Below are 25854 nucleotides of genomic sequence, written 5' to 3'. Positions count from 1 at the left end.
TGTCGCATTACTTTGGTTTTCTCCCGTCCTCTCTTATATACCTGGTTATCCTGCCTGGATGGCCTTATCCCGGACCATACTGGTGCTCTCCCTACCTCCCATTTTCCATCTTCTCGGCTCCCGTACAGTGTATGAGCACGGAAATCACCGATTGTGGGGTTGGGTGAAGCTTATCTTGCCCATTGTACCTCCGCTTGCTCCTCTCAGTCCAATGATTGTGCCCCCTCCTCATCCCCAGACCGTATCCCCGGATCTCAGCTAAGGCCTGTCGTGGCCAACCGTGCGTTGAGGAGGGCAGAACATGCGGACAAACGCGGATAAAACTAGACGGTTGAACAGCCAACCCACTTAAAGGGGTAATGATCAGATGCACCGTAGGGGTTCAGGTGAGGGGAAACAATCAACCTGGAATCAAGAAAGTGCCGAGAATCGCCAGATTATCGACTTCATTGTCCGTAGTCTTAGCCATTCCATCTTAAATCGGCGCCTGAGGCTTGGTATCTACCTCCGAGCCTGGAAGGTACGAAGATAGAAGTGCCTGGCGATGAAAGACAAATCCCGCCACAAAAGTCAATTCCAGCTAATTGTACGGGGTTCCTAATGGACACCTAGGCTACCGAAGCTGCTCTGGTTAATGTATTCGTGTAATATTAACACGACATAGCGGTAAAATTCGCCATAGCAAATTGCTGTTGCGGCCGCGCATGTGTGTGTGCTCATTTATGTGTCCTGCAAAGTAACCCTTCCTGGACAGTCATACACTTGGCAGTGTTCTGTTGTGCTCTGCTATAAATTGCCATTGCTCCGCCTGTATATATCTTCGAAAGAAGTCCCGAAGTAAACGTGATGTTACATGGCAAAGTTAAGCTTTGTGGGGAGCAGGACAATCCATGGACAAGCATGCCTTCTCAGGGAGGCGCTCCAATGAAACGCCTTGTACCGCTTCATCCGGAGGACTAAGCGGGGTTAGGTATGCTGTACTTCGGAATCCGCAGGAGGTGGACCAGGACCGAGATTCGGAGCCACCCCGTGGTTTCGATGCAAGGGGGTCGATACCCCAGCCAAAGCCCCCAACCCAAGCTTCGAGTGAACATCTTGCGGACGGAGATACTCGACCCAACCAAAAAATAGCTCTGCATGGCAGAGTCACGCTTCCGGACAGTGGCCGATGCCGTCGGCGACTGCATCCACTCACATCGCGCGTCTCGTTGTCCAGTCCCAGGGGCTCAGTACGGAATCCTGTCGGCCTGGATACTCTTTCTGCTCTCTTTTGCCCCAAAAACCTACGAAAAGCTTGTCCAAGCCGACCAACAAAGTTCACCAGGAAGCAACCACACGGGGAAGCGGCGAGCGTCATGTGGAGAGAAATCCGGGGTCGCATGGCAAATAACTCTCGACGACAAAAGTTGTGGGAGATCTAACGCGGCCGGTATAGTCCTCTGGTCATCCATTTTATTCTCAGGAGCAAACGCCCGGCCCTCTGTTATTTCAATTTCTCGTTATTTCAGCTTCCATTGCTCTCTTCGTGATTCTGCTGCGGCGGACTTGACACTCAGAGAAAGGCAGGATGGTCTACTTTTAGACCTCAGAGGCAACCGCCATAATATTGTAATCAGTTTAGTCGCTGTAACCGCCTTCGTTTTGCAGCGCTACGACTAGGCAGTGATGAATGGTCTGTTAACATTCCTGCACGATTTCCCGATAAAAAGAAATCGAATATCAAAGAAATATATATATATTAACTTGACACACGCCATGGAGACATTCTTCAGCAGGATACAGGCGGTGCCGAACACTCAAGAGCTTTGGCATGGGTTTTCGTGAGAAGGAAGCAATGAATGAGGACCATGGGCCATCCCCTTGAGCATTTGTTTGAATGTACCTCTCCCTGACCGTGGTGGCGCACTACAGAGCGGGGGAAGAACAGTTCTTTGATTCTTTGGCAGACGGGATTCGAACACACGCGTGGCTCTGACCAACCAGACGTCTCGTCGGTGCGTCGAAGTTGTCTGGCTGCATCTGGAAGTATTTTGTCACACGCTAGGTAAAGTAGGCTGAAAGTTACCCAAACGTTGGATTGTAGCAGCCAGTCGACGACCACATGGCAGTACGTTGGGCGCTGGTTCGAGTCAAAAGCCGAACTAAATATTTTCCAAGGACTCAAACCTCCTTAACTGTCTCTCTCTCATAACCACTTCCAGCAGGCCAGATTCCGTTAATCGGAGGAATGTTTTTTGATGTCGCGACGTTCCGCAAAACCGTAACCTTTGCCACTCGGAGGTTGAAAGAGCCTTCATCGTTGGAGCCACGGATCCCCGCACATATCCCCTTCCTGCGACATAGGATACTATCTGATGGCAGTGTTTGCTTACTATAAGAGCTTCCCCGCAAAACTCCCGGACAATGGCTCTCATTTTCCGTTGTCCTCGATTCGCCTAAAACTGCACACAAAGGTTTCACTATGGCGGGCGGCTCAAAGAAACCAGTCAATATCTTCAGGTTGAAGAATCTACCCGAGCCACGAGAGGTCTTCAACTGGAGACTGTGGTTTGCCGTAGTATCCTTCGGCCTCATGGGCGCAGCCCGTGGCGTTGACGAGGGCTTGATCTCAGGCGCCTTCAATTCAAAGGATTTCCAGAAGACCATCCATTACAGCTCATACAGCCTGGTGGAACAGACAAATATCAAAGCCAATGTGTCTGCTATGGTCCAGATTGGCTCTGTTGGCGGTGCTCTTTTGTATGCTCCCTTGCCATTTCATGATAATGACAAATGCTCTGTCCAAGAGACTAACCACTTGTCACCTGTTCCTATTACAGCGCATTCTTAGTTTGTGATCGCATTGGTCGTCTCTGGGCAACCCGTCAGCTCTGCGTTCTGTGGATTGTGGGTATTGCCATGTTTATGGGAGCAAATGGAAACTTAGGTGTCATCTATTCCGGCCGATTTATTGCTGGTCTGGGTGTGGGACAGACTGTCGTTGTTGCACCTGTCTACCTCGCTGAAATTGTAAGCTGGTGGACTCCCAACGCAGTGTCACCCCTGCCGTGCTAACTACCTCCTACTCCAGGCTCCCGCATCCATTCGAGGTCTTTGTACTTGCGTCTTCACCGGTTTTGTGTACCTGGGAATCGTGCTTGCCTATTTTGCCAATTACGGCTGTCAGGTCAATCTGGGCGATTCGACTCACAAACGATGGGTAAGGACTCAGGTTTGCCTGGTTAAAACATTCTACTCAAATTGAGCAACTAGACTAACCTAGTTTTAGGAGGTACCTACTAGTCTCCACATCATGTTCGCGGGCATCATCTTTATCATGTCATTCTTCCAGTATGAATCACCTCGCTATCTTATCAAGGACGGTAACGATGAGGTGGCATGCAAGACTCTTGCCCGCTTGCGGGGTCTTCCGATTGATCACGAATATGTGGTCTATGAGATCTCGACTATTCAGAGCGCACTGCAGACTGAAAAGGAGGCAACAATGGGAGCTGGCTGGCTTGGTATTCTCAAGGAGATATTCCTGGACCCAAGTAACTTGTATCGACTCTACATCGCTTGCATGGCTCAGATTCTGTCTCAGTGGTCCGGCGCTGGATCCATCACCCTCTACGCCCCTGATCTGTTTAAACTGCTTGGCATTACTGGTTCCAATGAGTCGCTGCTAGTTACGGCCATTTTTGGTATTATCAAGCTGGCAGCAGCGATCATCTGTGCTCTATTCCTTGTTGATGTCATCGGTCGCAAGCGCGCACTTCTCATCGGCATCACGCTGCAAGCCATCTCGATGATCTATATTGCCGCTTTCCTTACTGATGTACCCGAAATGGGCATAGTCAAAAACTTTGTTCTGCCAGAGTCAAAGAAAGGCGTCAGTCGCGGTGCTATTGCCATGATTTTCATATCCGGTTTTGGCTGGGCGCTCGGTTGGAACTCGATGCAATACTTGCTCACGGCTGAGCTATTTCCGCTGCGCATCCGTGCCTTGTCAACATCGCTGTCTATGACATTGCACTTTGCCAATCAGTACGGTAGTTCACGAGCACTCCCAAACATGCTGCTGTCAACTACCAATGGTGGTCTCACGCCTAAAGGCACTTTCTGGTTTTTCGGGGCAGTCACTATCATTGGTGGTCTCTGGGTATGGTTCAGCGTACCGGAGACAGCTGGACGGACACTGGAGAGCATGGATCTTCTGTTTCAGCTTCCTTGGTATAAGATTGGACTTTATGGCAATCAGGACGCCCAAGAGCGGGATGCATTCATTTCGGAGAAGGAGAGGATGGCTGAGGAGAGACACACCATAGTCCAGCACGTTGAAGAAAAGACTACAGGCAGCTCCACCCGAGTTTAGCTTTGTTTTTGTTGTGGATTGAGTACGTTTCAAAGTCCGGAGGATTCCTGCAGCTTAGGTGGCCATCAAGATCGATAGTTGTTTTACTGAGCTGATATCCATAGCTGTCTGCAGTATCGCCATGTCGTGTTTTGGTTGATTTGATCCGAATGAAGAATGAAATGAGGTTTCAGAAATATGATGTGAAAAGGACCTTTAAGTATGCTTACAACAATATTAGCAATATTACGCATATAGCATTTCAGTGAAGCCCGCAAATTTTAGTGAAGAAAACTACAAGCTGCGAGGATTCTCCTTCTATTTAGTCATCGCCTAGGGGCGATTAGTGCCAATTAGTTGGAAGTTAATTCTGTCTAACGAAGCAATACCACCGTAATTGGGTTCATAAGCCTTTATCACCAAGTCTAGCGAAATCTTTGCATGATATGGGGGCAAAATTGCTTCGTGAACAACGAAGATTTCTAACAATTTGATTTCTTCTGCTCGTGTTAAAGACTCACGAAATCAGCCTCTCGACATATGGGTTGGCTAGAAAGTATTCTTCTCTCACGGATGGATTCTATACCTAAACTATGTTAGAGAGCTGTAACAGGCGCCTGGCCCCTGCTTCATTCTTCGGCAGCTTCCGGTACTACGGTAATAGTTAATGTACAATGGGTCAACCAGTTTATTAAGCTATGAGCATTAGCTTATCAACTGGCCTATTCTTCCTAGAAAACAGCTAGTTAACCATCCAGTCGCTTAAGTATCTTCTCCGTACCTCTATGGGATGAAGCTACGGCCACGGAATCCCGAAGCGTCTTTCCTATTTCGGCGAGATCTGCCCTTCGTCTCTTAGTCTCTTCCCCCGAAGTATGGACTGGGGTTTCGAGTTTAAGATTTGCTAACGTATTCGAAGTCGGTAGCTTTGAGGTGTCTTTATCGTGTAAACAAAGCTAATCATATGCACTAGCGTAGATATCCCGTAGTATAGATGGTGGAATGTCAATCAATGGCCTTTGTTCGGCGTCTTCGGCGTCCTGATTCCCCGAACGACGCTGCCTAATTATATTGGCTATATCGACTGCTTAGAACGCAACCCTATGACTCTCGTACCCCACATAGTGAGCCATCGCCTTAGCGCGAATTGAAGCTCTGTCCTTTAAGTCATATAGGGCGATATAATCGTCGAATTGTAAATAGCAATTGATTTTAAGAGCCTACGACATTGCACGGCGAAGAAATCTGCCTACTAGTAGGTATAGGAGTAGACTGCCTAAGGGCGCCGTGTTCCGCTAGGAACTTAGCCTCTCTGTCCACTAGTCGCCGTAAATCCGAGGGCAAAGTGCTAGTGCGCTAGTGGGAAAGCTGCTCGTAGAGCATTTTAGCATCCCTATACTCGATATCCTTGCCTCTATGGCATTGCATAACTTCTAATTGATTCACCGCGCAATGATAGCCAAGCTTAGAATCGCATCAATGTAGCCTTCAGCCTAGTATCCCGAAAGGTCCCCTGCTATTCTAAGGCATTGTTTAGGATGAGAGAGATACTCTTGCAATCAAGACACTCAAAAGTATCCTGACTATATATATGCCGGTATAGAATTGTAAAGCACTTGTCGGTATGCGCCAGTGTTGTAGAAAGGATCGTAGCTCATTGGTCCTCTATTGCGAGACTGTAGGGTCATCAAGATAAGAGCATCATAGGTCATTAACGGCTCCCAGCATCGATTCAAGCCTGTATTTATGCTGTCGTATTTGTAATCGATAATAAGGGCTATCGCTTCAAGATCATCTAGGTGCATTGAGACGGCAAGGAGCTGCTGTTTTCCCACGTGTCTATTGCCGCTGTGAAAGGTATACCGCGGCATGCAATAGCTAAGAGAAGGGCCGGACTATATCGAACTGCTTTATAGTCTTGTTAAAATGGTTTCTCGGGAATAAAGGGGTGATAGAGGCCCGGGAAATCAAAGTAAGTATGCAGCGAGTCTAAGCAGTCCTTTAGATTGAAGCTAGGCATCTTAATAGACCTACGAAGAATTTTAGTGCAGTTTGTATTATGGAGACATCTTTGCTAGATTCATGTCCTCCCCAAGGTACCTCCCAGCTCCCACCCTAGGAGCTCTGGTATCTACGCTGGATCAGGAAAACCTGCGGCTGGGATGGGATGTCTGCATTCTAACAAAAAACGATGAAGCTAGCTGTAAAACGAGCGATGTCGGGATTCTTATAGAGCAGGAATAGATACATCGACATCTTAGAGCCTAACCATAATAGGCTCTGTGGCTTAGTCATTGAATGTAAGTGCTATGGCCGAGGTCGCTAAGGAGAAATAACAGTGTACGAAAAGGAGGAGAGGGTAATATTTGGGGGAGAAGGCCAGTACCAGCTTACCTGGATGCTTTTGCGGTCTTTTTTATATTAGAAAAACACTATGTATTTGTTTTTCCTCTCATAATCCATATCATGGTACGCACGAATCGAGCAGAAAGGCCTGGACCTCTATGGATATAGACACCGCTCTTCCAAAATTTCCGTCATGGCACCCTACGCGGAATATCAACGCGGATGTCATCCGATTCGCTCCACTCGACATGAAGACCACATTGCCATGGCCCACGATGCAAAGCAGGTTGAGCCTAGCAGCCGGTGTCTACGATGAGCACCTTAATGATTGACCACATGCTGTCCGAGCTCAATACTGAAGATTTGCGCCGGTCACCTCGCATGTCTCCGAAATTAAGATCGACGGAATGACTTCCTGGGTAACGACTGAAAGGTGGTCTGTTGAATCTAGCACGGACCCCTGTCTTGCCATCCGTGACCTGTGTGACGCAGCCTCTAGGACCGCAAATACAGGGACTAGCAAACGAGGATGTTCACTATATCAATCAATCAATCAAAGTTCTATTAACCTGTTGGAGCCTAGTAGTATCGTAATGGCTATTCAGGCGCTTCTTTCCACTTGAAGCAAGAACTCGTGTCTCGTACGCCTGATCATGCTCCAGTACAGAAAGTGAGGCTGGTTCTCAAAGAGTGGAAACACCAGCCCATTACATGTAAGCCAAACCCATAAAACCCATAAAACCCGCAGTACAAATGAGAAATCCAATGCCAGCCAGCATTCAATACAAAATGGATGCGTGGATGCACCGTCCACCTCCCCAAGTCCTCTCCTTTTTCACAGTTCATGTGCATCTTCTTATCTAGATGCCAGCCAATTCCTGCTGCAGATAAATCAAACCCCTTTCTCCGACATCCTCACTTCAGCCTTGATTGCTGATTATCGTTGTTCAATGCCGAGTCAGGCAGCGTGTATCCGAATAGCTCTTCGCGGTTCTCTCCACCCTCGACGGTATCAGCACGCATTGGTGAGTACCCAGCGTCTTCGGGACTCTACTCCATGACCTCAAAGTTCAGGTCTTCAGCTTCATCATCAGATTCTTCTTGCTCAGTATGTTGAAACTGGACAAGTAGACCGGTTTGGTGCATGAATTTGGCGGCGTAGCGGATCGCTAGCGGATACGATAGTATCATAAAGGCTGTTCACTATAGCACATAGCAAAAAATACTACAGGCGTGATATCCAAGCCTTTATATCTAATTTTGTCTTAAAGTTGCCAAATTGCATCCCTATGTACATTCCTCGCTGTGTAGGCATTGCTATGGAATAGATATATACTATCAGGTGCACCTCACGACTATTCTCCGATCAACTTTGGCTCTGTGAATAGTTTAGTGACGCGGGCCGGGAAAGGGCTGAGCCCAGATGCTGCGGAGCCTACATTACTCGGTTGGACTGATGGCCGGTCTAGGTAGCTAAAACAGTAACTATGTAAAACAAACCTGCAACAGTTGTTCTAGACAGTCCATATCAGAGAAGGTTGGCGCTGTTTCCGTCAACAGCTTCACGTCATTGGGCTTACTGACCAGTAAGACTAGCCTACGGACAGTGGATAATCTTTCGTGAGGCCTGTAAAACATAGACAATATCCCGGCAAGAGATGCTCAGCCCATGATTTGATGGTAGATGGAGAAAATATTGAACTGAGTACTTTTGTAACACTAACGCAAAATGCTTGGAATTCGGCATCAAGGATCGCATTACTGGGAAGAACAATAATGCGGCTAATGGCAAGGCTAGCACACATTCCCGACTCGTAGACGAGACATTACCATAAACTTTGAGAACAGCGGGACGACTGGAGACCACTTTGATGTGCGCTTTGGCGCAATTTCCTATTATTATCGTCCAACCAAACCAAGACTTACTCTTCCGGGCACCACATCCCGTATGCCCACCTAAACCCACACCTCAGCTCCTCAGCAGACCCTATTGCTTAAATAATTCACGGGTATTGACACGGTCAATCTCGTAAGGGTTTGCTTCATAGGTGGTGGAGCGATGCAATGAACCGGCCGTGCGAGCCGAAGTGACAGAATGAACACGGCTGCGAATACGCTCCGCAGAGGGCAGCTCATCAACACCGTTCTCAGTCTCGCTGGATACCGAGTCCTCTAACGCGGGGACATTGGTGCAATTGTAACCCACTTCCTCGTCTTCCCGCGGCTCGGTAGTAACCTGCTCCTGGATCTTGCGCATGAAGGCCTCAGACTGGGCCGTAAACTTGCAGCGGGTGCGGATTGTAGGGCCGTACTTGTAGAAAAGGAATGGAAAGGGCACGCATGCGAGAGCAAGGAATGCGGGGATTGATGACGCCCAGTGGATACCTAGGTTCTTATACATGTAGGTTGTGAAAAGGGGGGAATGCAGCACCGAAGCACGAGCGAAGGACGGAGTTAGCGGCTAGCACAGAGGCGGCGAAGATAGTGTATGCGTCCATAAGGTAGTTCATGATAGTAAGGAATACTAGGACCATTCCGAAGCCGAATGGTACCCCAGCTGCGATGCCGACCATAAAGTGAATCGAGGGGGAGTTCGTCTATGAAAACCAGAACAAACCGACAGGGATTGCGATAGATGCGACGAGGCAGGGTGGTAGGCGTGCCTCGGGGGGTGCAAAGCCATCATACTTATCGGAAGTCGCGATATAGCGTTTGTTATCCCAGAGAGAATATAAAACGCTAGATAGCATCCCGACCATAATGCCAAGGAAGGCGAGACCCCTAAACCCTGATTGCAACCACGGGGCTCCTGGTAAACGATAGGGAAAGCGCCAAACATCATATACAATGTACCGTACAAGACAGCCATGTATAGGGATAGAAGGAAAACGATAGGCCCGCGGAACAGGAGAATCCAACGGCGAGAGAGGGAGACTTTGAAGGACTCCTTAAGGGAAATCTTGCCTTGCTCGATATTGATCTTACTCCGATAGATCTTGTCGGACAGCTTTGAGAGTCTTTCCGCGCGGCGACGAAGGAGCACAGGCGCATAGGTTTCGGGGATTAACAGGGAACCAATGATCCAGATCGCACCAGAGAAGACGGCAAGGAAACCCATGACCCATTGCCAGCCGCCGTTGCTCATGCCAATAAATCCACCAGCGATAGGGCCAATGACGGGGCCCAGAAAAGGTGCGGCGGCAAATAAAGTCATAGCAACACCTCTCTGCTTAGCGGGGAACATGTCCGCAATGACACCACCGGCATTGGTTAAAGGCGACGATCCAAAGGAACCTGCCAAGAATCGAAGAACAATAAGGGTCCAGGCATTTTGGGAACCTGCGGCACCAGCATTGAAAGCCGTGAGGGCGGCGTAGGTAGTGATGAACAGGATCTGGCGGCCGAACAGCTCGCTCAGTGGAGCCCAAAGTAATGGTCCAGTCTATAACCAAGCAAAAATATAAGTTCAGAATTCATGCAGAACAATTTACGTAAGCTCAGGGAAAGTCGAGAGCTCGTCTGGGCAGTCAGGAACTTACCGCAAAACCAAGAACGAAAAGCGAGACACCGAGAGTAGCCAGTTCTTTCCCGATATCGAACTGCAGCATGATCTCTTTAACACCGCCAGTGTAGGCGGATGAGACCAATGAGACGGCCAAGGTTGCAACGGCAACCACAATGGTGAAGGACCATTTCTTCACCTCGCTGAAGTTCATTGGATTGCGCGGGTCGTTGACGATCCATGTTACTGCGAATGGGTCCTCGTAGGTTCCTGGGCCGGAATATGGGTGATCAATGATCTCTTGTGTGACGACTCCCTGGTCAGAGATCAAGCGCCAGAATGGTATCTTTTTTGGGGCGGTGGCCTCGATCTTTTCGGAGAGATTAAGCTCCATTTCGGCTGCCATGATGGGCAGCGCAGATTTCGTTTGCGATATATAGAGTCGATACTCGGGCCTTAGTATGTGACAAATTTCGATCAGGATAAAAGGCAGGAACAAGACCTCGAAGCTGAGTTGTTTTTGTGTAGGTTAGATCCTGAAGCTCCGTTACATAATAAAGGGGGAGAAATAATATCCCAAATTAGGTATGTATAATGAAAGAGTAAGAGCACAGTTATGCACAAACACCAGAATGAGCATAAGTCAAAGGAGGTTAAGCCCTTGTTATATATAGCTTTCCTTCCACGGTCAAGCCCGTGGCGCTTTTTTCTCAAGAGCTTTTAGTGGGCTTTAGAACCTATGCTGCATAGCGAGTTCGGAGTATGGATTCTTGCAGATAAAGTACCGTAGCCATTGGCAGAGCCTTGCATAACCCGAAAGCGTTAGCTCGACATATAATGAATGTACTGAACGTATCCCACCTCTCCCGAAACCTTGCCCACAGTACCCGAAGTAATCCACACCACTTCACCCGACCCGATCAGGTCGAAGGTCGAACTAATAAAATCTATCAGCAACGACACCTAGAAAATGCCTCATATAAGTTGGCCACCTTAGCGGAGAACTCGGGACTTGTAGTGCTAGCTACTATAGACCAGCCGGAGTATTGAGCAGATTTAACATGGTGCACTGCAGACTTTTGGATAATCGAGAATTAAAAAGCGCGGGACGGAGCGAAGCTATCCCTACGTTTATCTCTCGTCAAAGAAGAGTTGAACGCAAAGAAATTTTGACTGCTGCACAGTGGGATATATATCAACCAATGTTGTCTACGCCAATTTGTCATGTTTTTCTTGTACTGACTGATTTAGGCTCATGTGCATATTCTAATTCAGCAAGCAGAAATCCTCCAACTTCTTGAAGCCTTTAGGTTTACGGTTTTAATCAGGGTCACAAAACTCGACGAAGATAAATGATTACGAGAAAACAAGTCCAGTCTCCATCATTCCCATCTCATTTGTGCTTAGTGAGATTTCAAGCTTATATTTCATTCCTTACAGGTACCCACAGGTAGCATGAGTTATTATCAACTTGGTTGCGTGACAAGTCCATCTGTCAGCAAATTTAGACCTTGAGACTTCAAAGACGACTTAGAAATATCAAAAGCTTAATGATTTTTGCACATGTTCACCTCTTCCTATAGTATAGAAGCTGGGGATAATCCCCTAAACGAGAGGGGGAAAATAATCTTTGGTTAGATAACGCCACGCAGGTGTTCCATCTCGAAAAAAGATTTTGACTCTCAGATCATCCTCAACGGAAGTAATTTTTATGATACAGAACTAGGGAACTTTGGTTGGGGCTCCTCTCTAGGCGCTTGGGTTGCGCTTCCATTTTTGGCTATTTAGCGCAGCGTATATTGCCTTGCTAGCCGAGAAGTTTCGCGTTCCAGCTGCATGACCCGATAAGCCAGGGAAAGGTTTTTGGAAAGTTTGATCGAATAACAACTTCGCATGGAAGCATGCCAGGTGGTATACCACAACCTGAGGTTGCTGTAGTTGGCGCAAGGGTGAGAGGAAGATAAGAACGGGTAAAATTGGTATTATGTTTTGAGCCCCAAGTCTACAGATGGCGTCAGCAAAGTAATGGTCACGAACAAGATGGTTTATATATAGAAATACAGTTATGGAGAAACGTACTGGAAAAATGCCCGCCAACACAGGTTGCTCAGCTCATGATATCTTAAGCATAGCTTCATACACTCCACTCGCATCCATTTAGCACTCCAATCGGTGACCAATACGTCTAACGAAATATGTGGGGCGTGAGGAAAGAAGTTGAAGAACAAGGCATAATTGGGCCCAAAGGATGGTGGCTGGGACCTCCACGTTTATAATCTTGCCTGTCAACGGCTTTATGGGTCATCGGCTTGGCAGCATATTGCAATTATAGAGATGGCTAAATTTGTTCCCCACATCTTGATGGACTTCGACCTATCTATGCCCAGTGCTGAACACGGGAAGCATACAGCAGTAACAGTAGTGTTCATTTACCACGACCCTCCACAAAGTTGATTTGGCCACTAGGCCAAATTACGGATCCGCATCCAGTCTAGTGGGTAGTTGTTTATAATCAACTCGCAAAGTTGAAACTCTGAATTGAAGTACAAGCGCGATAACAAAATAGAACTATCTGAGGACAGATACCGCTATTTGCAGTCAAGGTTGCTGCCTGCATCCTACCTACTCCTATAGCTGCCTAATAAGGAGCTACTTCTACCCGTGGTCTGGGATCCAACTCGCGAGGGGTCAGGATATATTTATCCGGGCATCACTAAAAGGACCCCCATATTGGACGTTTGGACCCTACCTACGCTCACTAAGCCTAATTAGGCTAGCGGCAGTAATTGTATTTCCAATGCATTAATCGGTAAAATTCATCAATTTCTTGGCGATGCTAATGCCCCGAGAATCGGCGGTCATGGAGCCGTGGTACTTTTATTTACTATGCATCCCCCTAGTAAAATTAAGTCACTACTATACCTTGCAACAAGTAACTGGCTTCCTGGCCCCGATCGGCTAGCAAGCGTCGGAGAGTGCTGCGAATAGTCTTAGGAAGCATTAGACACCTTGTTAAATAGAAAATACGTTAAAAATTCCATCCTGTTTTTAAAAAGAATTGGACGCAGAATAGCTGGTTTCCTATTTAGGACTACTGCCTTGCTCGGAAATTGGTCTCTAGTAGGTACTTAATTTTATTAGGGGGATGTATAGTAAATAGAAGTCCCCCACAGATCCATGAGCGCCGATTCTCAAGGCATTAGCATTGCCAAGAATTGATGAATTTTTTACCGATTAATGCATTGGAAATACAACTACTGACGCTAGCCTAATTAGGCTTAGTGAGCGTAGGTAGGGTCCAAACGTCCAATATGGGGGTCCTTTTAGTGATGCCCTAAATAAATTGCATGGGAGAGAGAGTGGACTAGACAATCCAGTCAATTTATTTCTAAGAAAATCTTTATTTTACATATACCCACTCCACTACATCTGGCCTGACAATTTGACTTATGTCGATGTGTTTAAGATCCAGCGGAGAGCATTTGTGTCAAATGAGTAGATACGAACGCCTGTTTACTTCCAACCCAGGTTGAGCAAATTGTGCATTTGTCAAATCTGCCGCTCCAGTCTCCCGCGATTACTTAATCGCCTATGTATTCCTATTCTTTCTTCGAAGCCAGTCCCCTCAATCATTCGCCGCCATCGCAAGTCTGTTTTACGATTCAGTAATTACGAGCCCTTAACATTTTAGTTTAACAAATTATACTTTTCGGTTTCCCAGCCACATTTTTAACCAGGGCGTAGCTATCCATGACTCTGTGTTTTTGTTCCTCTAATTCCTTCTCTATGTATGGTCTATTTGAGGCTTGTTATCCAGGCAGCAGGCATTCGCTAATGAAGAAATCCTTCGCTGGGATGAAATCAATAAATCTGAGGGATGACTGCGGCCCGAGGTCAAATTGAGGGTGGTAAGTTGAGAGAGACCAGTTGGCCCGCTTATCCACCAATGTAGTAACCAATTATTTCCAGCCTCACGATGGTTTCTTTGTTTCTAACTGAGCATTCGCTTGACGATCGAAGCATTCTGGTTAATTGGATTGGTGATTGGGTTGACTAAAATTCTGAGAGGATGAAGCAGGATAAAACCTCTTTACCTCCTGCCCCAAGCATCTCTAAGTGATCTGAATGGATTCTGCAGAGTAAAACAGTAATCCCCCAACATTCTTCCCACGCCTTGCCGCTGTGGATGATCAGACCGGGAGGGGCGGTATACTTGAACTCGCCAGGATTCCAGTCCGGATGATTCGGAGCGTTTTCATTGCGTGGACTGACCAGGAATTCCGAGGGCCGGTCAGATATGAGTCTCCAGTAGTCGCCCCCAGCTTTCATCATCTCGTCCGTGTTGACGCCGAATGGCATGTTGGAAAGGATGATCCCATTTTTCGTGATTAAGCTATCGTGTGGCACCCGGGCTTATCCTGCTTGAACCAGTGTTTATTGGAGACACGTCCATTGGGATCAATCTAGTAGGTGCAAATGCCCGGAGTGCTTAGGCCCTTGGCAGAATAGCTACAAGTAACCAGCTCATTCGTGCGGGGATCGACTCTGGGACGGCCGCAAAGGTCATCATAGCTACCTGACCACCGTATGGATCCGGGCCCCTTGTCTCAAGGGTGTCCGGGTCCAGAGCGCACAGTAAACCCCTCTCATCTAACGCGAGGACATTGCCGCCCCGGTAGATGATGTTGGTATTTCCTGTTGCACAAACCAGATATTCCTCGTTTCCCACTCTTGCTCTGGAGTAGACAGTGATAACACAAAGTTGCGTAGAACTTCGGGTATAACCTTAGCCATCTCTATCATCACGATATGTCTTCCAATACACGTGCTAGGCCCTGCGCCGAATGCGAAGAAATATTGGTCCATTATCTTCAATTGTTCTTCTAAAGCTTCCAGCTAATGCTCTAGCGTAAACCGCCCGGGATTTGTAAAAAGACATTGCGACCATGCTGCGTCACCTACGTTTTAATGCTAACAACAGTCCCTTTAGGAACATGTTAACCGTAAAGCGTTACACCGCCAGTAGAACAGTTTTCTGCTATGTCCCAAGATCGTGCTTATCAAACGCATGTCGCATCGGACCCATTTCATGTTCAACACCCATGTTGCAGTGTTTGCAGTGACGGTCATTCAGGTGCGATTCTCTAAAATGACGTAGAAGGTGCTTGTGGCGAGGAAAATGTTTTTATCCGTAGCATTGGAACCATTCCAAGGGTTTGGTAATGGTTCCCGTAGAAGTTCCTGCTTCCCGTGGCGCTTCCTCTGATAGCATAGAGGGTAGTTGGATGACTGTGAGAAGGAGAACATCATCGCTGTTCACTGTTGTGTCATTCCTCGCGGAAGTCGGATGTTTAGCATACTGTCTGCCTCGGGGGGGCCCACCCTCGAGAACATCGCAATACATGCGGACAGCCTCTACGGCCTCGTTTCAACGCGCCCACCCCGCTTCCAGATATAGCGTTGCAGACCTGGTCTTCTATTTTTCCAGTAAGAAGATTTGCTGGCGGAGCATATGTTCCTCGGTACGCAGTATCTCTTTGGTACTTTCTTGGTAGAGTGCACTGCCGGCGAGTCGCCTTTCGATGTCAACGACAGCCTGTTAGCTTTCACAATCTTCCGTCACACGCTTCCGAAGATCGTAGAGTAGCCGGTTACGCGTGTTTATGACGTTATTTTCAATTGGTAGAGCCTATCGAGCTTTTTGGTACTCTTCTTGTTGCCATGCTTAAGCTTTTCGGCGAACTTGTCGCGTTTTTGGATAACCACCTGTAGTTCGGCGTTTTCTTGCACGCTGCCTTCTGCTCATCCGTAAGCTCACGAGGCCGTCTGGTGTCGATCTACCTCCCCATCCTAGTGACTGCACGCATCATTGCAGAGTCGGGCTCCAAGCCCCGCATCAAGGACCGCACATCGGTACCAATACGCCGTGGCAGATAGTGTTTTAAAAAAAAAATCCGGATATCGGCATGTTTCATGATCAGCTTTTGCTGTGCTTCGCTAACCAGCCCTACAACGCCGATCGCCGAACGTCAGCGCCATTGTCATCGCTCTTCTAGGTGTCAATCATGAGAAAACTTACCACTTTTATTCAAAATTGCCCCCCAAATTATCGGTGGTTTAGTCATATCAAGAGATGATCATGTGTAGAACTGAGGTGTGGTACTTTACCAGTAAGTCCAGCTGATTCAGCGGTCATCTAAACGCGATTTATGTTCCGATGGTAAACCGGATCGACTCGGGATCCCCTTTATATTATGCCAAGACTAGTACAGATATAGACCCTCTCAACAGTGGTCTATTAGTTCAATCAATCAGTCGCCTTATGCTTGGTTCCTTCAGTACTAGCGCGTATAGGTATCCTGAGACCCGACATATTCCCCTGGAATTTCATATTTCAACATGTGACGCTGATAATTATAAAAATTAGGACGCGTAACTAGTCCGTTTTATATACACGTGGCCAGTTCCGTTCCATCAAGCTGAACCGACCGATTATCACGTGAAAATATATTTCCTTGGCGAATCAGCATTTCCGCCTGATGGAATTGATCTCAAAATTCGGCTTTTTGATGGTGGGGTTCCGCTTGGTATTTGAGATAGCAAAACCCTTGTGGGCTTACTAGTCTCACCCTCTAACAAAGCCATGCAAACTCAATATTATTCTTAGATCCGACTTTCTTCTTCCAGACTCAGGAGATGGTTAGAAACATAGTTATCCCCACTAAGAGAGGACCTACTATTACTGCACGTTACATGCGTGCCGCTGGTAGTACCAAGACATCCAGTTTCAGGTTGAAGCTCTGATTGTTTTGGCAAAGCTAGTATTTCACGCAGAGACCTCAGAATAAGGCTCACATCTACAGAAGAGCTCTAAAACTAATATAAATAGCTGAGTTGGATTCTTGGATTCGATTGTTTTCCCCGTATCCCTGGAAATCTTTGATTCTGTTTCCTGGCTCTCCTTTCTTTCATCAGTTATGATTTTTACTAAGTTCTCATCTCTTCTATTGCTGGCCACCCAGGCGGCTGCACATGGCCTGATTACCCGTATCAAAGGTGCAAACGGTGTCGAGATGCCGGGACTAACAGGTAACGGGTTATCATTGAGCCTTCGAATTTTCAACATTGATTAACAGTTGACTCCAGTTGTCGATGGAACGCCACGCGACTGCCCCTCTGCTGCGTGCGGCGGGCAGAAAGACACCGCAGTGATGCGAGATCAGGAAATGGGAAGCATCAAGGCATCGGCTTTGGGCCGCACTCTGATTTCTGGTCCTGTGGACCCCAAGAGAGTAATCGTGGATTTCATGACACCCAATACCGACACGCGGGTTCACATCCGCCATTTTCCTCAAGGTCTTCATTATCCTTTCAATCTTAGATCCTACTCCAGGGACTAATGTTTCTCATAGCTCGCCAACTGATCAACGACGCGGCTAGTGTCGTCACTAATGCCGGCGGTGCTATTCTCAATGGTTAGTATGAGCGTTAAAGTTTCTTAAGTCCGCACGAAAACAACTAAGCTATTTTCTAGGCGCTCAGGATATTGCAGACAGAACGCCTTTTGGTGGTGCTATTAAGGGTAAACCCGCCCTCCTTGACTCACAAAATTTGACACTCATGAAACCAAACAGGTGCGCAATCAGCTGTTGATGACGTAACGGGTGCTCTACCACGGACCGCATCTGGCGCAATTACTCCCAGTGGTGCTGTAGAGAAAGGGATCGAGGACTATGCTGGTAAAGGTTGTGTTAATGGATTGCCCTCCGTTTCTGACGTGGGAGTCATCACGATGATTTATCATCAGGTTCGTCACAGGCCACGTGCTACTTTACTTACCCCTTGCTTACTCTTCGACATAAAGGTAAACCAAGACGGTGCAGGTCCTTTGTCGGCGGACATCGACGCAACGAGTGGGGGTACCGACTCTAAAGCGTTCAATCCAGCCGAAGTTATTCAAAACATTCCAGGTGCCGCGGGATTTTCAACCTCCAGCACCATGGACTATGAGGTTAAGGTTCAACTGCCCTCAGGGATGAAATGCACCGGTGTTGTTGGTAACACCAAAAATGTCTGCATCGTGCGGGTCAGAAACAATGCCATTTCAGGCCCTTTTGGGGGTTCGGCTGCTTTCACAAATTGATATACTATGGAATCACTGGCAACTTTTAGCATGTTAATAAGCTACAATGGCGTTTGACACTTTATTAATCGCACGAATTAAAAAACCTTTCATCTAGCTATTGCCAATGAGCGGCCAGTGATGTAAATGGCTTTTGTCGGGTAGAGGGAGTGGGTTGCAGGAAGGTGAAGGTAAACATTGCTTACCGCGTCCAAATTTCCTTCTGGTCTGTCCAGAGTCGAGAAAACCTTCACTGTCGAGGCAATTGCAGAGCGATTTATTCTTCCTCTCTATTCCATAAGCATTTTACCTGCCCCCGTTGTGGGCTAGCTGATTTTTCCCATCCTGCCCCACAATGGAAGAAGGAAGATCTTCTCGATCTCAAGATATCTGGGTCACATTCTGGGAAAAAATTTACAAAAATCGTGGGAACAATGCTTGGGGGACAGGATTTCGCGTCAGAGCTCCTGGCAATCACAGGGTAACACTGGCAATAACGGATACCCTTTGCAACTATCTACATGAGGAACTCAATAAATATGACCTTTCATTGTTCAGAGATTCGCTTAATTGATTGTAGAATAGCGTGTTCCGAAATAGGCTTCGGAAAAGACTGTGACAGAAGTGGGAAAACTGATTTCAATCAATCTGTATTGTTGAGGATAAGGAACACCCCCATAATAAAATGAGTGTACGTATGCACAGACGGCACCAAAATAGCCAAGAACAAAAGATACATCAAACATAATTTATAAGATGTTGATGCACCACAATCACAGCATGGCGAAAGGACCTTTCCAACAAAGCAAAGAAATGAATGGCGTTGAAAGCGAATCATTCTTGGCTAGAATGCGTAGACAGTGAGTTTTAGAATGGTCGGGTTGCGTCTAGTCCAGCTGCCCCTACAAGGTCCTCCATAGCCTGCCTTGTGGTCCCCGGGGGCTCTGAAACTCCTAGGGCCGCAGATACTGTATCAATCCACTATCGTATGATATGAACGAGTAGGAGGATTTCCTTTCAAGTCGAACGTAACCAGTGTCAGTATTTTGTGATTCGCCGTGCTCGGTAGTTAGCTATGGATAGGTCCTGCAGCGGGTTTTATCTCAGTGGCTGACCCCCTTCGCACTTTTAATTGGGTGTCCGGACAGGCACCGTCCCATCACTGCCCCCAGAAGGAACCGAGAAACTATACTTCCTAGGCCTAGTTCAGTCAGGTATCATGTTTACTTGGCTTTAATATTATCCAAGGCTAAATCTTGGAAAAAGTGAACTTCTCCTTGGGCTTGTGCTTTTTACCTCCAGTCATATAAATAGCAAATAGATATTCATGTATATATCTAGACACAGCATAGAACATGAACATCTCACTGAGTTTATTGTGTTGAAACGTACGATGTGACCACGTGCCTTGCTGGCTATTTACTACTTGTTGAACGAGATTGTTTAAGATTGAACCCTAGTATCAAGCACTCGTCTACCTATTTATAGTGATAAGATATATTTACCGAGGGCTCGGTGGAGTCCACAAATGTTAATAATGATGAAAGGTCCACTGCTACCCTAGACGGCACTTGCGCATGAATCCTAAACGTGATATGCCTGAGGCGTGAACGAGGATATCACAACATATTCAAAACTCTTAGGTCTTCCACAGAGGAAAGGTAAAGCGTCGTATGCTTCCATGATACTCAACGGCTTCGATACCCATGCCCTCACGCTCGCGATTCACCTTCAACAGATCAAGGGCCGTCTGAGAATGGTGTATCGCCGGCCCCTGTTGCTTCATTTTTCGTTCCAATTTTTGCCTCGTTTGCTGCCCATTTCTTCGATGGCCTCCGTGACTTTCTGTTGCTATGAAGAGGCCGCCCTCTTGTCGTGCGGAACCCTAGAATACCGACGCGACTAAAATATTCATAAGCACCATATGGATAATCCAGAACATACATCAGAGCTGCTCTATGCACACATTGAAGAGCCAATTTGCAGACGTCAAGTCCATCATATAGCTTCGAGATTGATAGCGATGAAAATCTGAACTCGTAGCATTCCACGGTGCAGCAATGTAAGAGTGAAAGGACCTTGGATATAATCCCATTGTCCAGAGAGCCCCATTGTTCAGGGTTGAGGTTTTTGATGTCCAGAAGAAGGTTGCCGAGCCGTTTCGCAACTCCCACAATTCGCATATTCCAAAACGCTCCACTCTGAACTATGTTTATACATCTTTGTAACTTGCTCATAGCATGGTCTAGGGCTATTTGAGTGGCATCATCGATGCTACCACCGACATTGGAAATCAGAGTGTCGTGGGAATGAGTGGCTAATCCCGGCTCAGTATAAATGTTACCGTGACTGATTCTCACCTGAAGATAATGGTTGTTGGAAGTAAAGTCGATAGGCATTGTCAAATGAGAGCACAAAGACTGAAAGCTTGAATTCTGGCGTCAAAGGATGTTGGCCCACTTAGTGAGAGGTATCCGTCAGCCGGGGATGATTCGCTTGTGCAATGGATAATATCAATGATTAACGTATTCGTGGTGGAGTACCTAGACACTCAATGGTGCGAGAAATGGCTGCTGAATGACTCACTGGAAACAATCGACAGCATACAAGTGCAGGTTGGGGCCCATGGATCGATGGTCCGTACACGCCGCCGAGCTGATTGGGATCCTGTACGCCGTTAACATCAGCAAGATCGCTCTCCGACACTGGAGAACATCCCATACGCGAGTGAGATCTGCCACTATCCTCAGTGACAGCAAGTCGGCACTGCAAGCAGTCCAGAATCCCGGGAAGAAGCCGGGACAACAGATCATCCATGCTATTCTACAAGCAGCCAGGAACACTAAGACTGCCTCTATAATAGATTGCGCCGGCCTGCAAAGCCCCATGGTCCCAGCTAGGGGGTATTCTGAAGACTAAAGTTCCCATGTGATCGGAAGACGCATGTAACTACTTCGGTCGATTATGTCATTTATTTTTTACATCGGTAGATCTGATAGGCTGGATATCAGGCTTCATCGCCCTTTAGTGGCGATTTCTCTCACCTGGTGGATCCTTAACTCCAATAATGATGCAGATCCCTCAGGGACCTCAAAAGTTTACTGGCGGAGATCCAAGGTAAATGAGGAAATCAACTCGAGCCCAAAAACTTTATTCGGGAGGATTAAGGCTGTTGCCTCCTTATCCCCTAAAGCAGATAGATATAATAAGTCCAGTCCACCACAAGTTCGTGAATTGACCGGATAGTATGTCCCGTTTGTTACGCTGTCTTCAGTTTACTCCGACCGCTGGACCTGTCTTTAGCGTTTTCCATTGAGAACAACAATGCGCTTGCTGCTGTTACTGGCTCTAACCTCGACGGGTCTGGCATCACCACTTGCCGCTTCGCAATTGGTTCTAAAGGAACAAGCTGCTCCTCAATGTGCTGTATGAATGGAAGTCCCTTTCGCATATACATAAATTTAATGCATGCTTAGGTTGACTGCAAACAACAAGTACTTGCTGTCGTTGCCACACAATGCTCCATGAGCAACACATCCTGTCTGTGTGCAGACGAGGGGTATCAAGTGGAGCTTGCGAATTGCAGGCTGACGAATTGCACGACAAGGGAGTCATTGAGTACTTTTCCCTTTATTTCACGTCACAACTCCTTCAATATCTAAGACCATACAGCGGCGCAATACCTCAATTCTCGCGAATGCGACATTCCTACCGTGCAACGGTATTCTGGAGTTGATGCCGGTACCCTTATCCCATTCATAGCTGCTACCATCCTTTTCACGATTAGAATGACTGCCAAATCACTGCGTCTGGGTGGCGGTTGGGGTGCTGATGATTTTACTTTAATTGCGGCATACGTGAGTCCAATCCCATCTGGATATTGGTTCGGCCATTTTGCTAATTGATATACAGGGACTTGCTATCGTGATTTTTGCTTTGAACGTATCGAGTAAGATCGCCTGGGAGGATAGTCGACACTCTTCTAACCGTTCTCAGTGATTCAATATGGCTTCGGAAAAAACATGTGGGATATTGTACCACAAAATAATATCACAGAGGCCTATAAGGTTCGTCTATTTTGTATTCGAGAAGTGGACACGCTGACCCGGTTACTGTTAGCGCTTTTATGCGTTTGTCTTGGTGTACAAAGCACTTATGTCCCTTGCAAAAATCTCCGTCTGCCTTTTCTTGCTGCGAATTTTCCAGTCTACCGTGTTCCGATATATCATGTATACCATGATCGCGCTAAATTCTGCTATTGGGATCACATGGATACTTGTTGACAGCTTCCATTGTATCCCTGTCCATCTAGCCTGGATTGGATGGGAAAATGAGGAGTCCGGAAAATGTATCGACTTCATCACCTCAACTTTCGTCAACGGATTCGTCAACATTGCAGTGGATACTATCATGGTGTCTATGCCCATGTACGAAGTGTTGAACTTGAAGTTGTCCCGTCGCAAACGAATGGGCGTTGCGGTGATGTTTGGAATGGGACTGGTGTAAGTCAAAGAAGGGTTGCGTTCAAATTTCCACTTTTCGTCCTGCTGAATCATATTGCTGGTAGATTGACGTCTGTCGGAATTGCAAGAGTGATCGTTCTTTCAATCAATAACTCTACCGAAAACCCCACCTGTGAGTACCCCGCTATAATCTTTCTTAATATTGAATCTCAACACCGAACGCTTCAAATTTGACGAACTTATATTAGCGGACTCATCATTGACCATTTATTCCACAGTCGAAATGGAGCCACTCAACTACTGGTCTGTGATTGAATGTCAGGTAGCCATTATTTGTGCTTGTCTACCTGCCACACGAGCAATCATCGTTCAATACCTTCCTGGAATACTTGGCCATGTCAGTGAAAATGCATCCAGTGGTGGTTTTCATGCTTCTTCGAACATCCGTTCAAGGGGGGGAGTCGCTTGCAATTCCTCTAAATTGGGTGAGAGGGGCTTCATTTCCAAAACAGTATCTTGCTCCGTGGATACTAGTGTCAAGTCTCCAGCGAATACTTCAGACAGCTTTATAAAACTGGTTGAAGTTGATTCGGAAAGGGGTTAAGGCATTGCACCTAGGCTCATGCAATTTTCCATGGTGAAGGGAGTTTGATTGTAGGTAACCAACTGCAATAACATTGGGGCTTCATATACTACGCACGCCTGAGAAAACGAAAACTCTGTTAGAGTAGACCCTGGAATGATATTCCAAGTCATATAGACTACTCGTAGCACGTCTACCCCCAACTTTAAATCTTTCATATTTTCAAGCTACCTCTGAGTAAGGACGGATACTTCAGGTACGACCCGCCAAACACCACGTTTCTCGGGATGGAGAATCCACTGTCAGTTATCGGACAAGCTGAACTGGAGCTTATCACTGATTACGGAGAGGTCGACTTGACTGACGGTCGGGGTTCACCTAGGACGCCGAATGTCACGACCTCCTTACGATTTTGGCCGCGTCTGGTATGCCGGTCGCCTAATTGCAAACTCGCGGTTTTGACTCTATCTAGGACTGGCCTATGAAGCATGTTGGAAGCAATGGGAGGGTCCCCCGATCCATTTTCAAGATCCAAACAGGCCTTTTCCAAACCGATCGACCAATGACAATCTTTTGGTATCCAACGGCGATGCTTTTCTTGTCCCTAACACCTTTTCTCTCCTTCCAGGGCAAAAAAAGAACGTGAAAGAAGAGGGGGCTGTTTTGAGTCCGTCATCAAACTAGATGAGTTTAATTCTTAGCGTCGACGACGAACGAGTAGATAGGCTCCATGTCATTCTTGACAGGGTACAAGTCCCTGTGAAAGGTGGGCCTCCCATGTGGTTTTCGTAGCGAGACTTGGCTATTGCGTGTTTTTTTTAAAGAGGCTTTTACCATCCCATGTATCAACATAATGTATTGTGAAGAGGAGTAAAGGCACGAACGCTGCCTGCAGCACAGGCGTACCGACAAGAGCAGGAAAACCACACATCACACACTGCCAGGTGATGGCAGGATAGCGATGCTGCGATAGAGACGGTCAAAATGAAGCCGTAGAATACATCCTGGGATATAAGAACCGAAATCCGTGAATTGACTGAGATGTGTGTAGCTTCTATCCAACATGGAAGGGTTATAGTTCATCGGTGGCCGACACGCGTTGGGGTTTCTCTGACATTACGAAATCGGCGAAGGTTGTTGGCGATGTTGAGGATTGAACGTTTGTCCGTCCAGCAGTGTCGGCCATTTGTGAGACAGTTAGCGATTCGCTCATTACTCTACCCAACTCACTGGAAAGGATATCTCACGATAAAATCTTTATTTTATGTAGTCCTATGAGCGGAGGCTTATGGAATATTTTTCACCCGCATTGCCGAACTCAGTTAATTTCTCTATAGCTCGCCGGGTCTCTGGTGACCTGGGCGTCGGGCCTTGTCGTAGGCTGCCAGCGCTCACCGGCATATCTCCTTTGCCTCCTCTAGCTCCACCTGGTCTCTGTAGAGAAGACCAAGGTTGTGGACTATATCAAGACTGGCAGTATGATCTGCACCCAGGGCCTTCTCCCTACCCACCAGTGCTCGCTGGTACATCTTCTCTGCCTCCCTCAGCTTCCCCTGGTCTCTGTAGAGATTCCAAATGTTGTTAAATGTAAGAGAGTGGAAGTATTATCTGGACCCAGGGCCTTTTTCGCAACCTGTCAGCGCTTGCTGGTACATGTCCTGTGCCTCTTTCAACTTCCTCTGGTCTCAGTAGAGATTCCCAAGGCTGTGGATTGTGTTGAGAGTGGATGTATGATCTGGGCCCAGGGCCTTGATGAACTGCCTCGAAGAAGTATTGCCCCAGATCCAAATGGAACCGTCGAAGATTCAAGTGGTGATTTGCATCAGCGATTTAACATAGCCGCAATCATTGAACCACTCCGACCGACAGCAAAGTGGACAGGGATTGCGACTGGCAACCACGCGTCGAGCCCGCGGACTCTTGGATCGGGGATTGCAGATCCAAACCCGGTGGATCCCAAATGAGTCGACCAGCGAACAGTTACACCAGGCTAAGACCCTGGCCCTCCAGGCGACCGAAGCGCCGCATGCGTGGGCCGGCGGATACGAATCCTCGATGCTGCCCTTCCCGGGAAGCATACGAAATACCCCTACGACAACTTATCGAGACGACAGGCGAGTTTCTTATACAGTTGCGCACGGGACACATCCGACTGAATCGCTATCTGCAGAGAGTTGGCCACCTGGAAAGCAACGCTTGGGGGTGTGGAGAAGACGGTGACGATGGAGAAACAGTCGCACACTTCCTCTTTCATTGTCCGGAATGGAAGTTCTTACGAGGAGAGATGAAATCAGCGATGGGAACGCACTAGGAGGGAGAAGTAGGAAGGTTGGCCCTGATGGCCATCCGGTTGATAGAGCTGAATCATGGAAACCGAACTTGGGTGTGGTCCGCGAGATTCTCCGTTACGTGGAGAGCACCAGTCGATTGGACCGTGAAATAAGGATGTGAACGCCACCAAGTGGGTGGAAATGTACTAACGTAACTTAGTTTCGGTACATGCTT

At 47.2% G+C, this 25854-nt stretch overlaps 4 protein-coding genes across 4 annotated transcripts; 3 read left to right on the top strand and 1 right to left on the bottom strand.

The window, feature by feature from the left end:
* Positions 1–2461: 2461 nt before the first annotated feature.
* Positions 2462–4354, top strand: PENARI_c036G10265 (uncharacterized protein; the record flags this gene model as incomplete). The annotated part of the gene is made up of 4 exons (XM_022636876.1): positions 2462–2739; positions 2820–3009; positions 3071–3199; positions 3269–4354. 4 exons carry the CDS (start codon positions 2462–2464, stop codon positions 4352–4354), a joined length of 1683 nt encoding a protein of 560 aa, XP_022483279.1.
* Positions 4355–7729: 3375 nt separating this feature from the next.
* Positions 7730–10587, bottom strand: PENARI_c036G08009 (uncharacterized protein; the record flags this gene model as incomplete). Its single annotated transcript, XM_022636869.1, has 4 exons — positions 7730–7848; positions 8687–9064; positions 9533–10121; positions 10219–10587. The coding sequence occupies 4 exons, from the start codon at positions 10585–10587 to the stop codon at positions 7730–7732; spliced, it is 1455 nt and encodes a 484-aa protein (XP_022483280.1).
* Positions 10588–15693: 5106 nt separating this feature from the next.
* Positions 15694–18324, top strand: PENARI_c036G02228 (DUF3129 domain-containing protein; the record flags this gene model as incomplete). Its single annotated transcript, XM_022636847.1, has 8 exons — positions 15694–15819; positions 15954–16094; positions 17204–17270; positions 17328–17537; positions 17594–17656; positions 17716–17763; positions 17816–17988; positions 18046–18324. The coding sequence occupies 8 exons, from the start codon at positions 15694–15696 to the stop codon at positions 18322–18324; spliced, it is 1107 nt and encodes a 368-aa protein (XP_022483272.1).
* A 3303-nt stretch (positions 18325–21627) lies between these two features.
* Positions 21628–22809, top strand: PENARI_c036G09406 (uncharacterized protein; the record flags this gene model as incomplete). The annotated part of the gene is made up of 6 exons (XM_022636874.1): positions 21628–21729; positions 21780–21843; positions 21976–22160; positions 22216–22252; positions 22300–22370; positions 22423–22809. The coding sequence occupies 6 exons, from the start codon at positions 21628–21630 to the stop codon at positions 22807–22809; spliced, it is 846 nt and encodes a 281-aa protein (XP_022483302.1).
* Between the last annotated feature and the right edge of the window lie 3045 nt (positions 22810–25854).

The sequence above is a fragment of the Penicillium arizonense genome (genome assembly GCF_001773325.1).
Source record: "Penicillium arizonense strain CBS 141311 chromosome Unknown PENARI_contig036, whole genome shotgun sequence".
Lineage (NCBI taxonomy): Eukaryota > Fungi > Ascomycota > Eurotiomycetes > Eurotiales > Aspergillaceae > Penicillium > Penicillium arizonense.
Note: the sequence above shows the minus strand (reverse complement) of the source record. Positions and strands in the feature narration are given on the sequence as shown.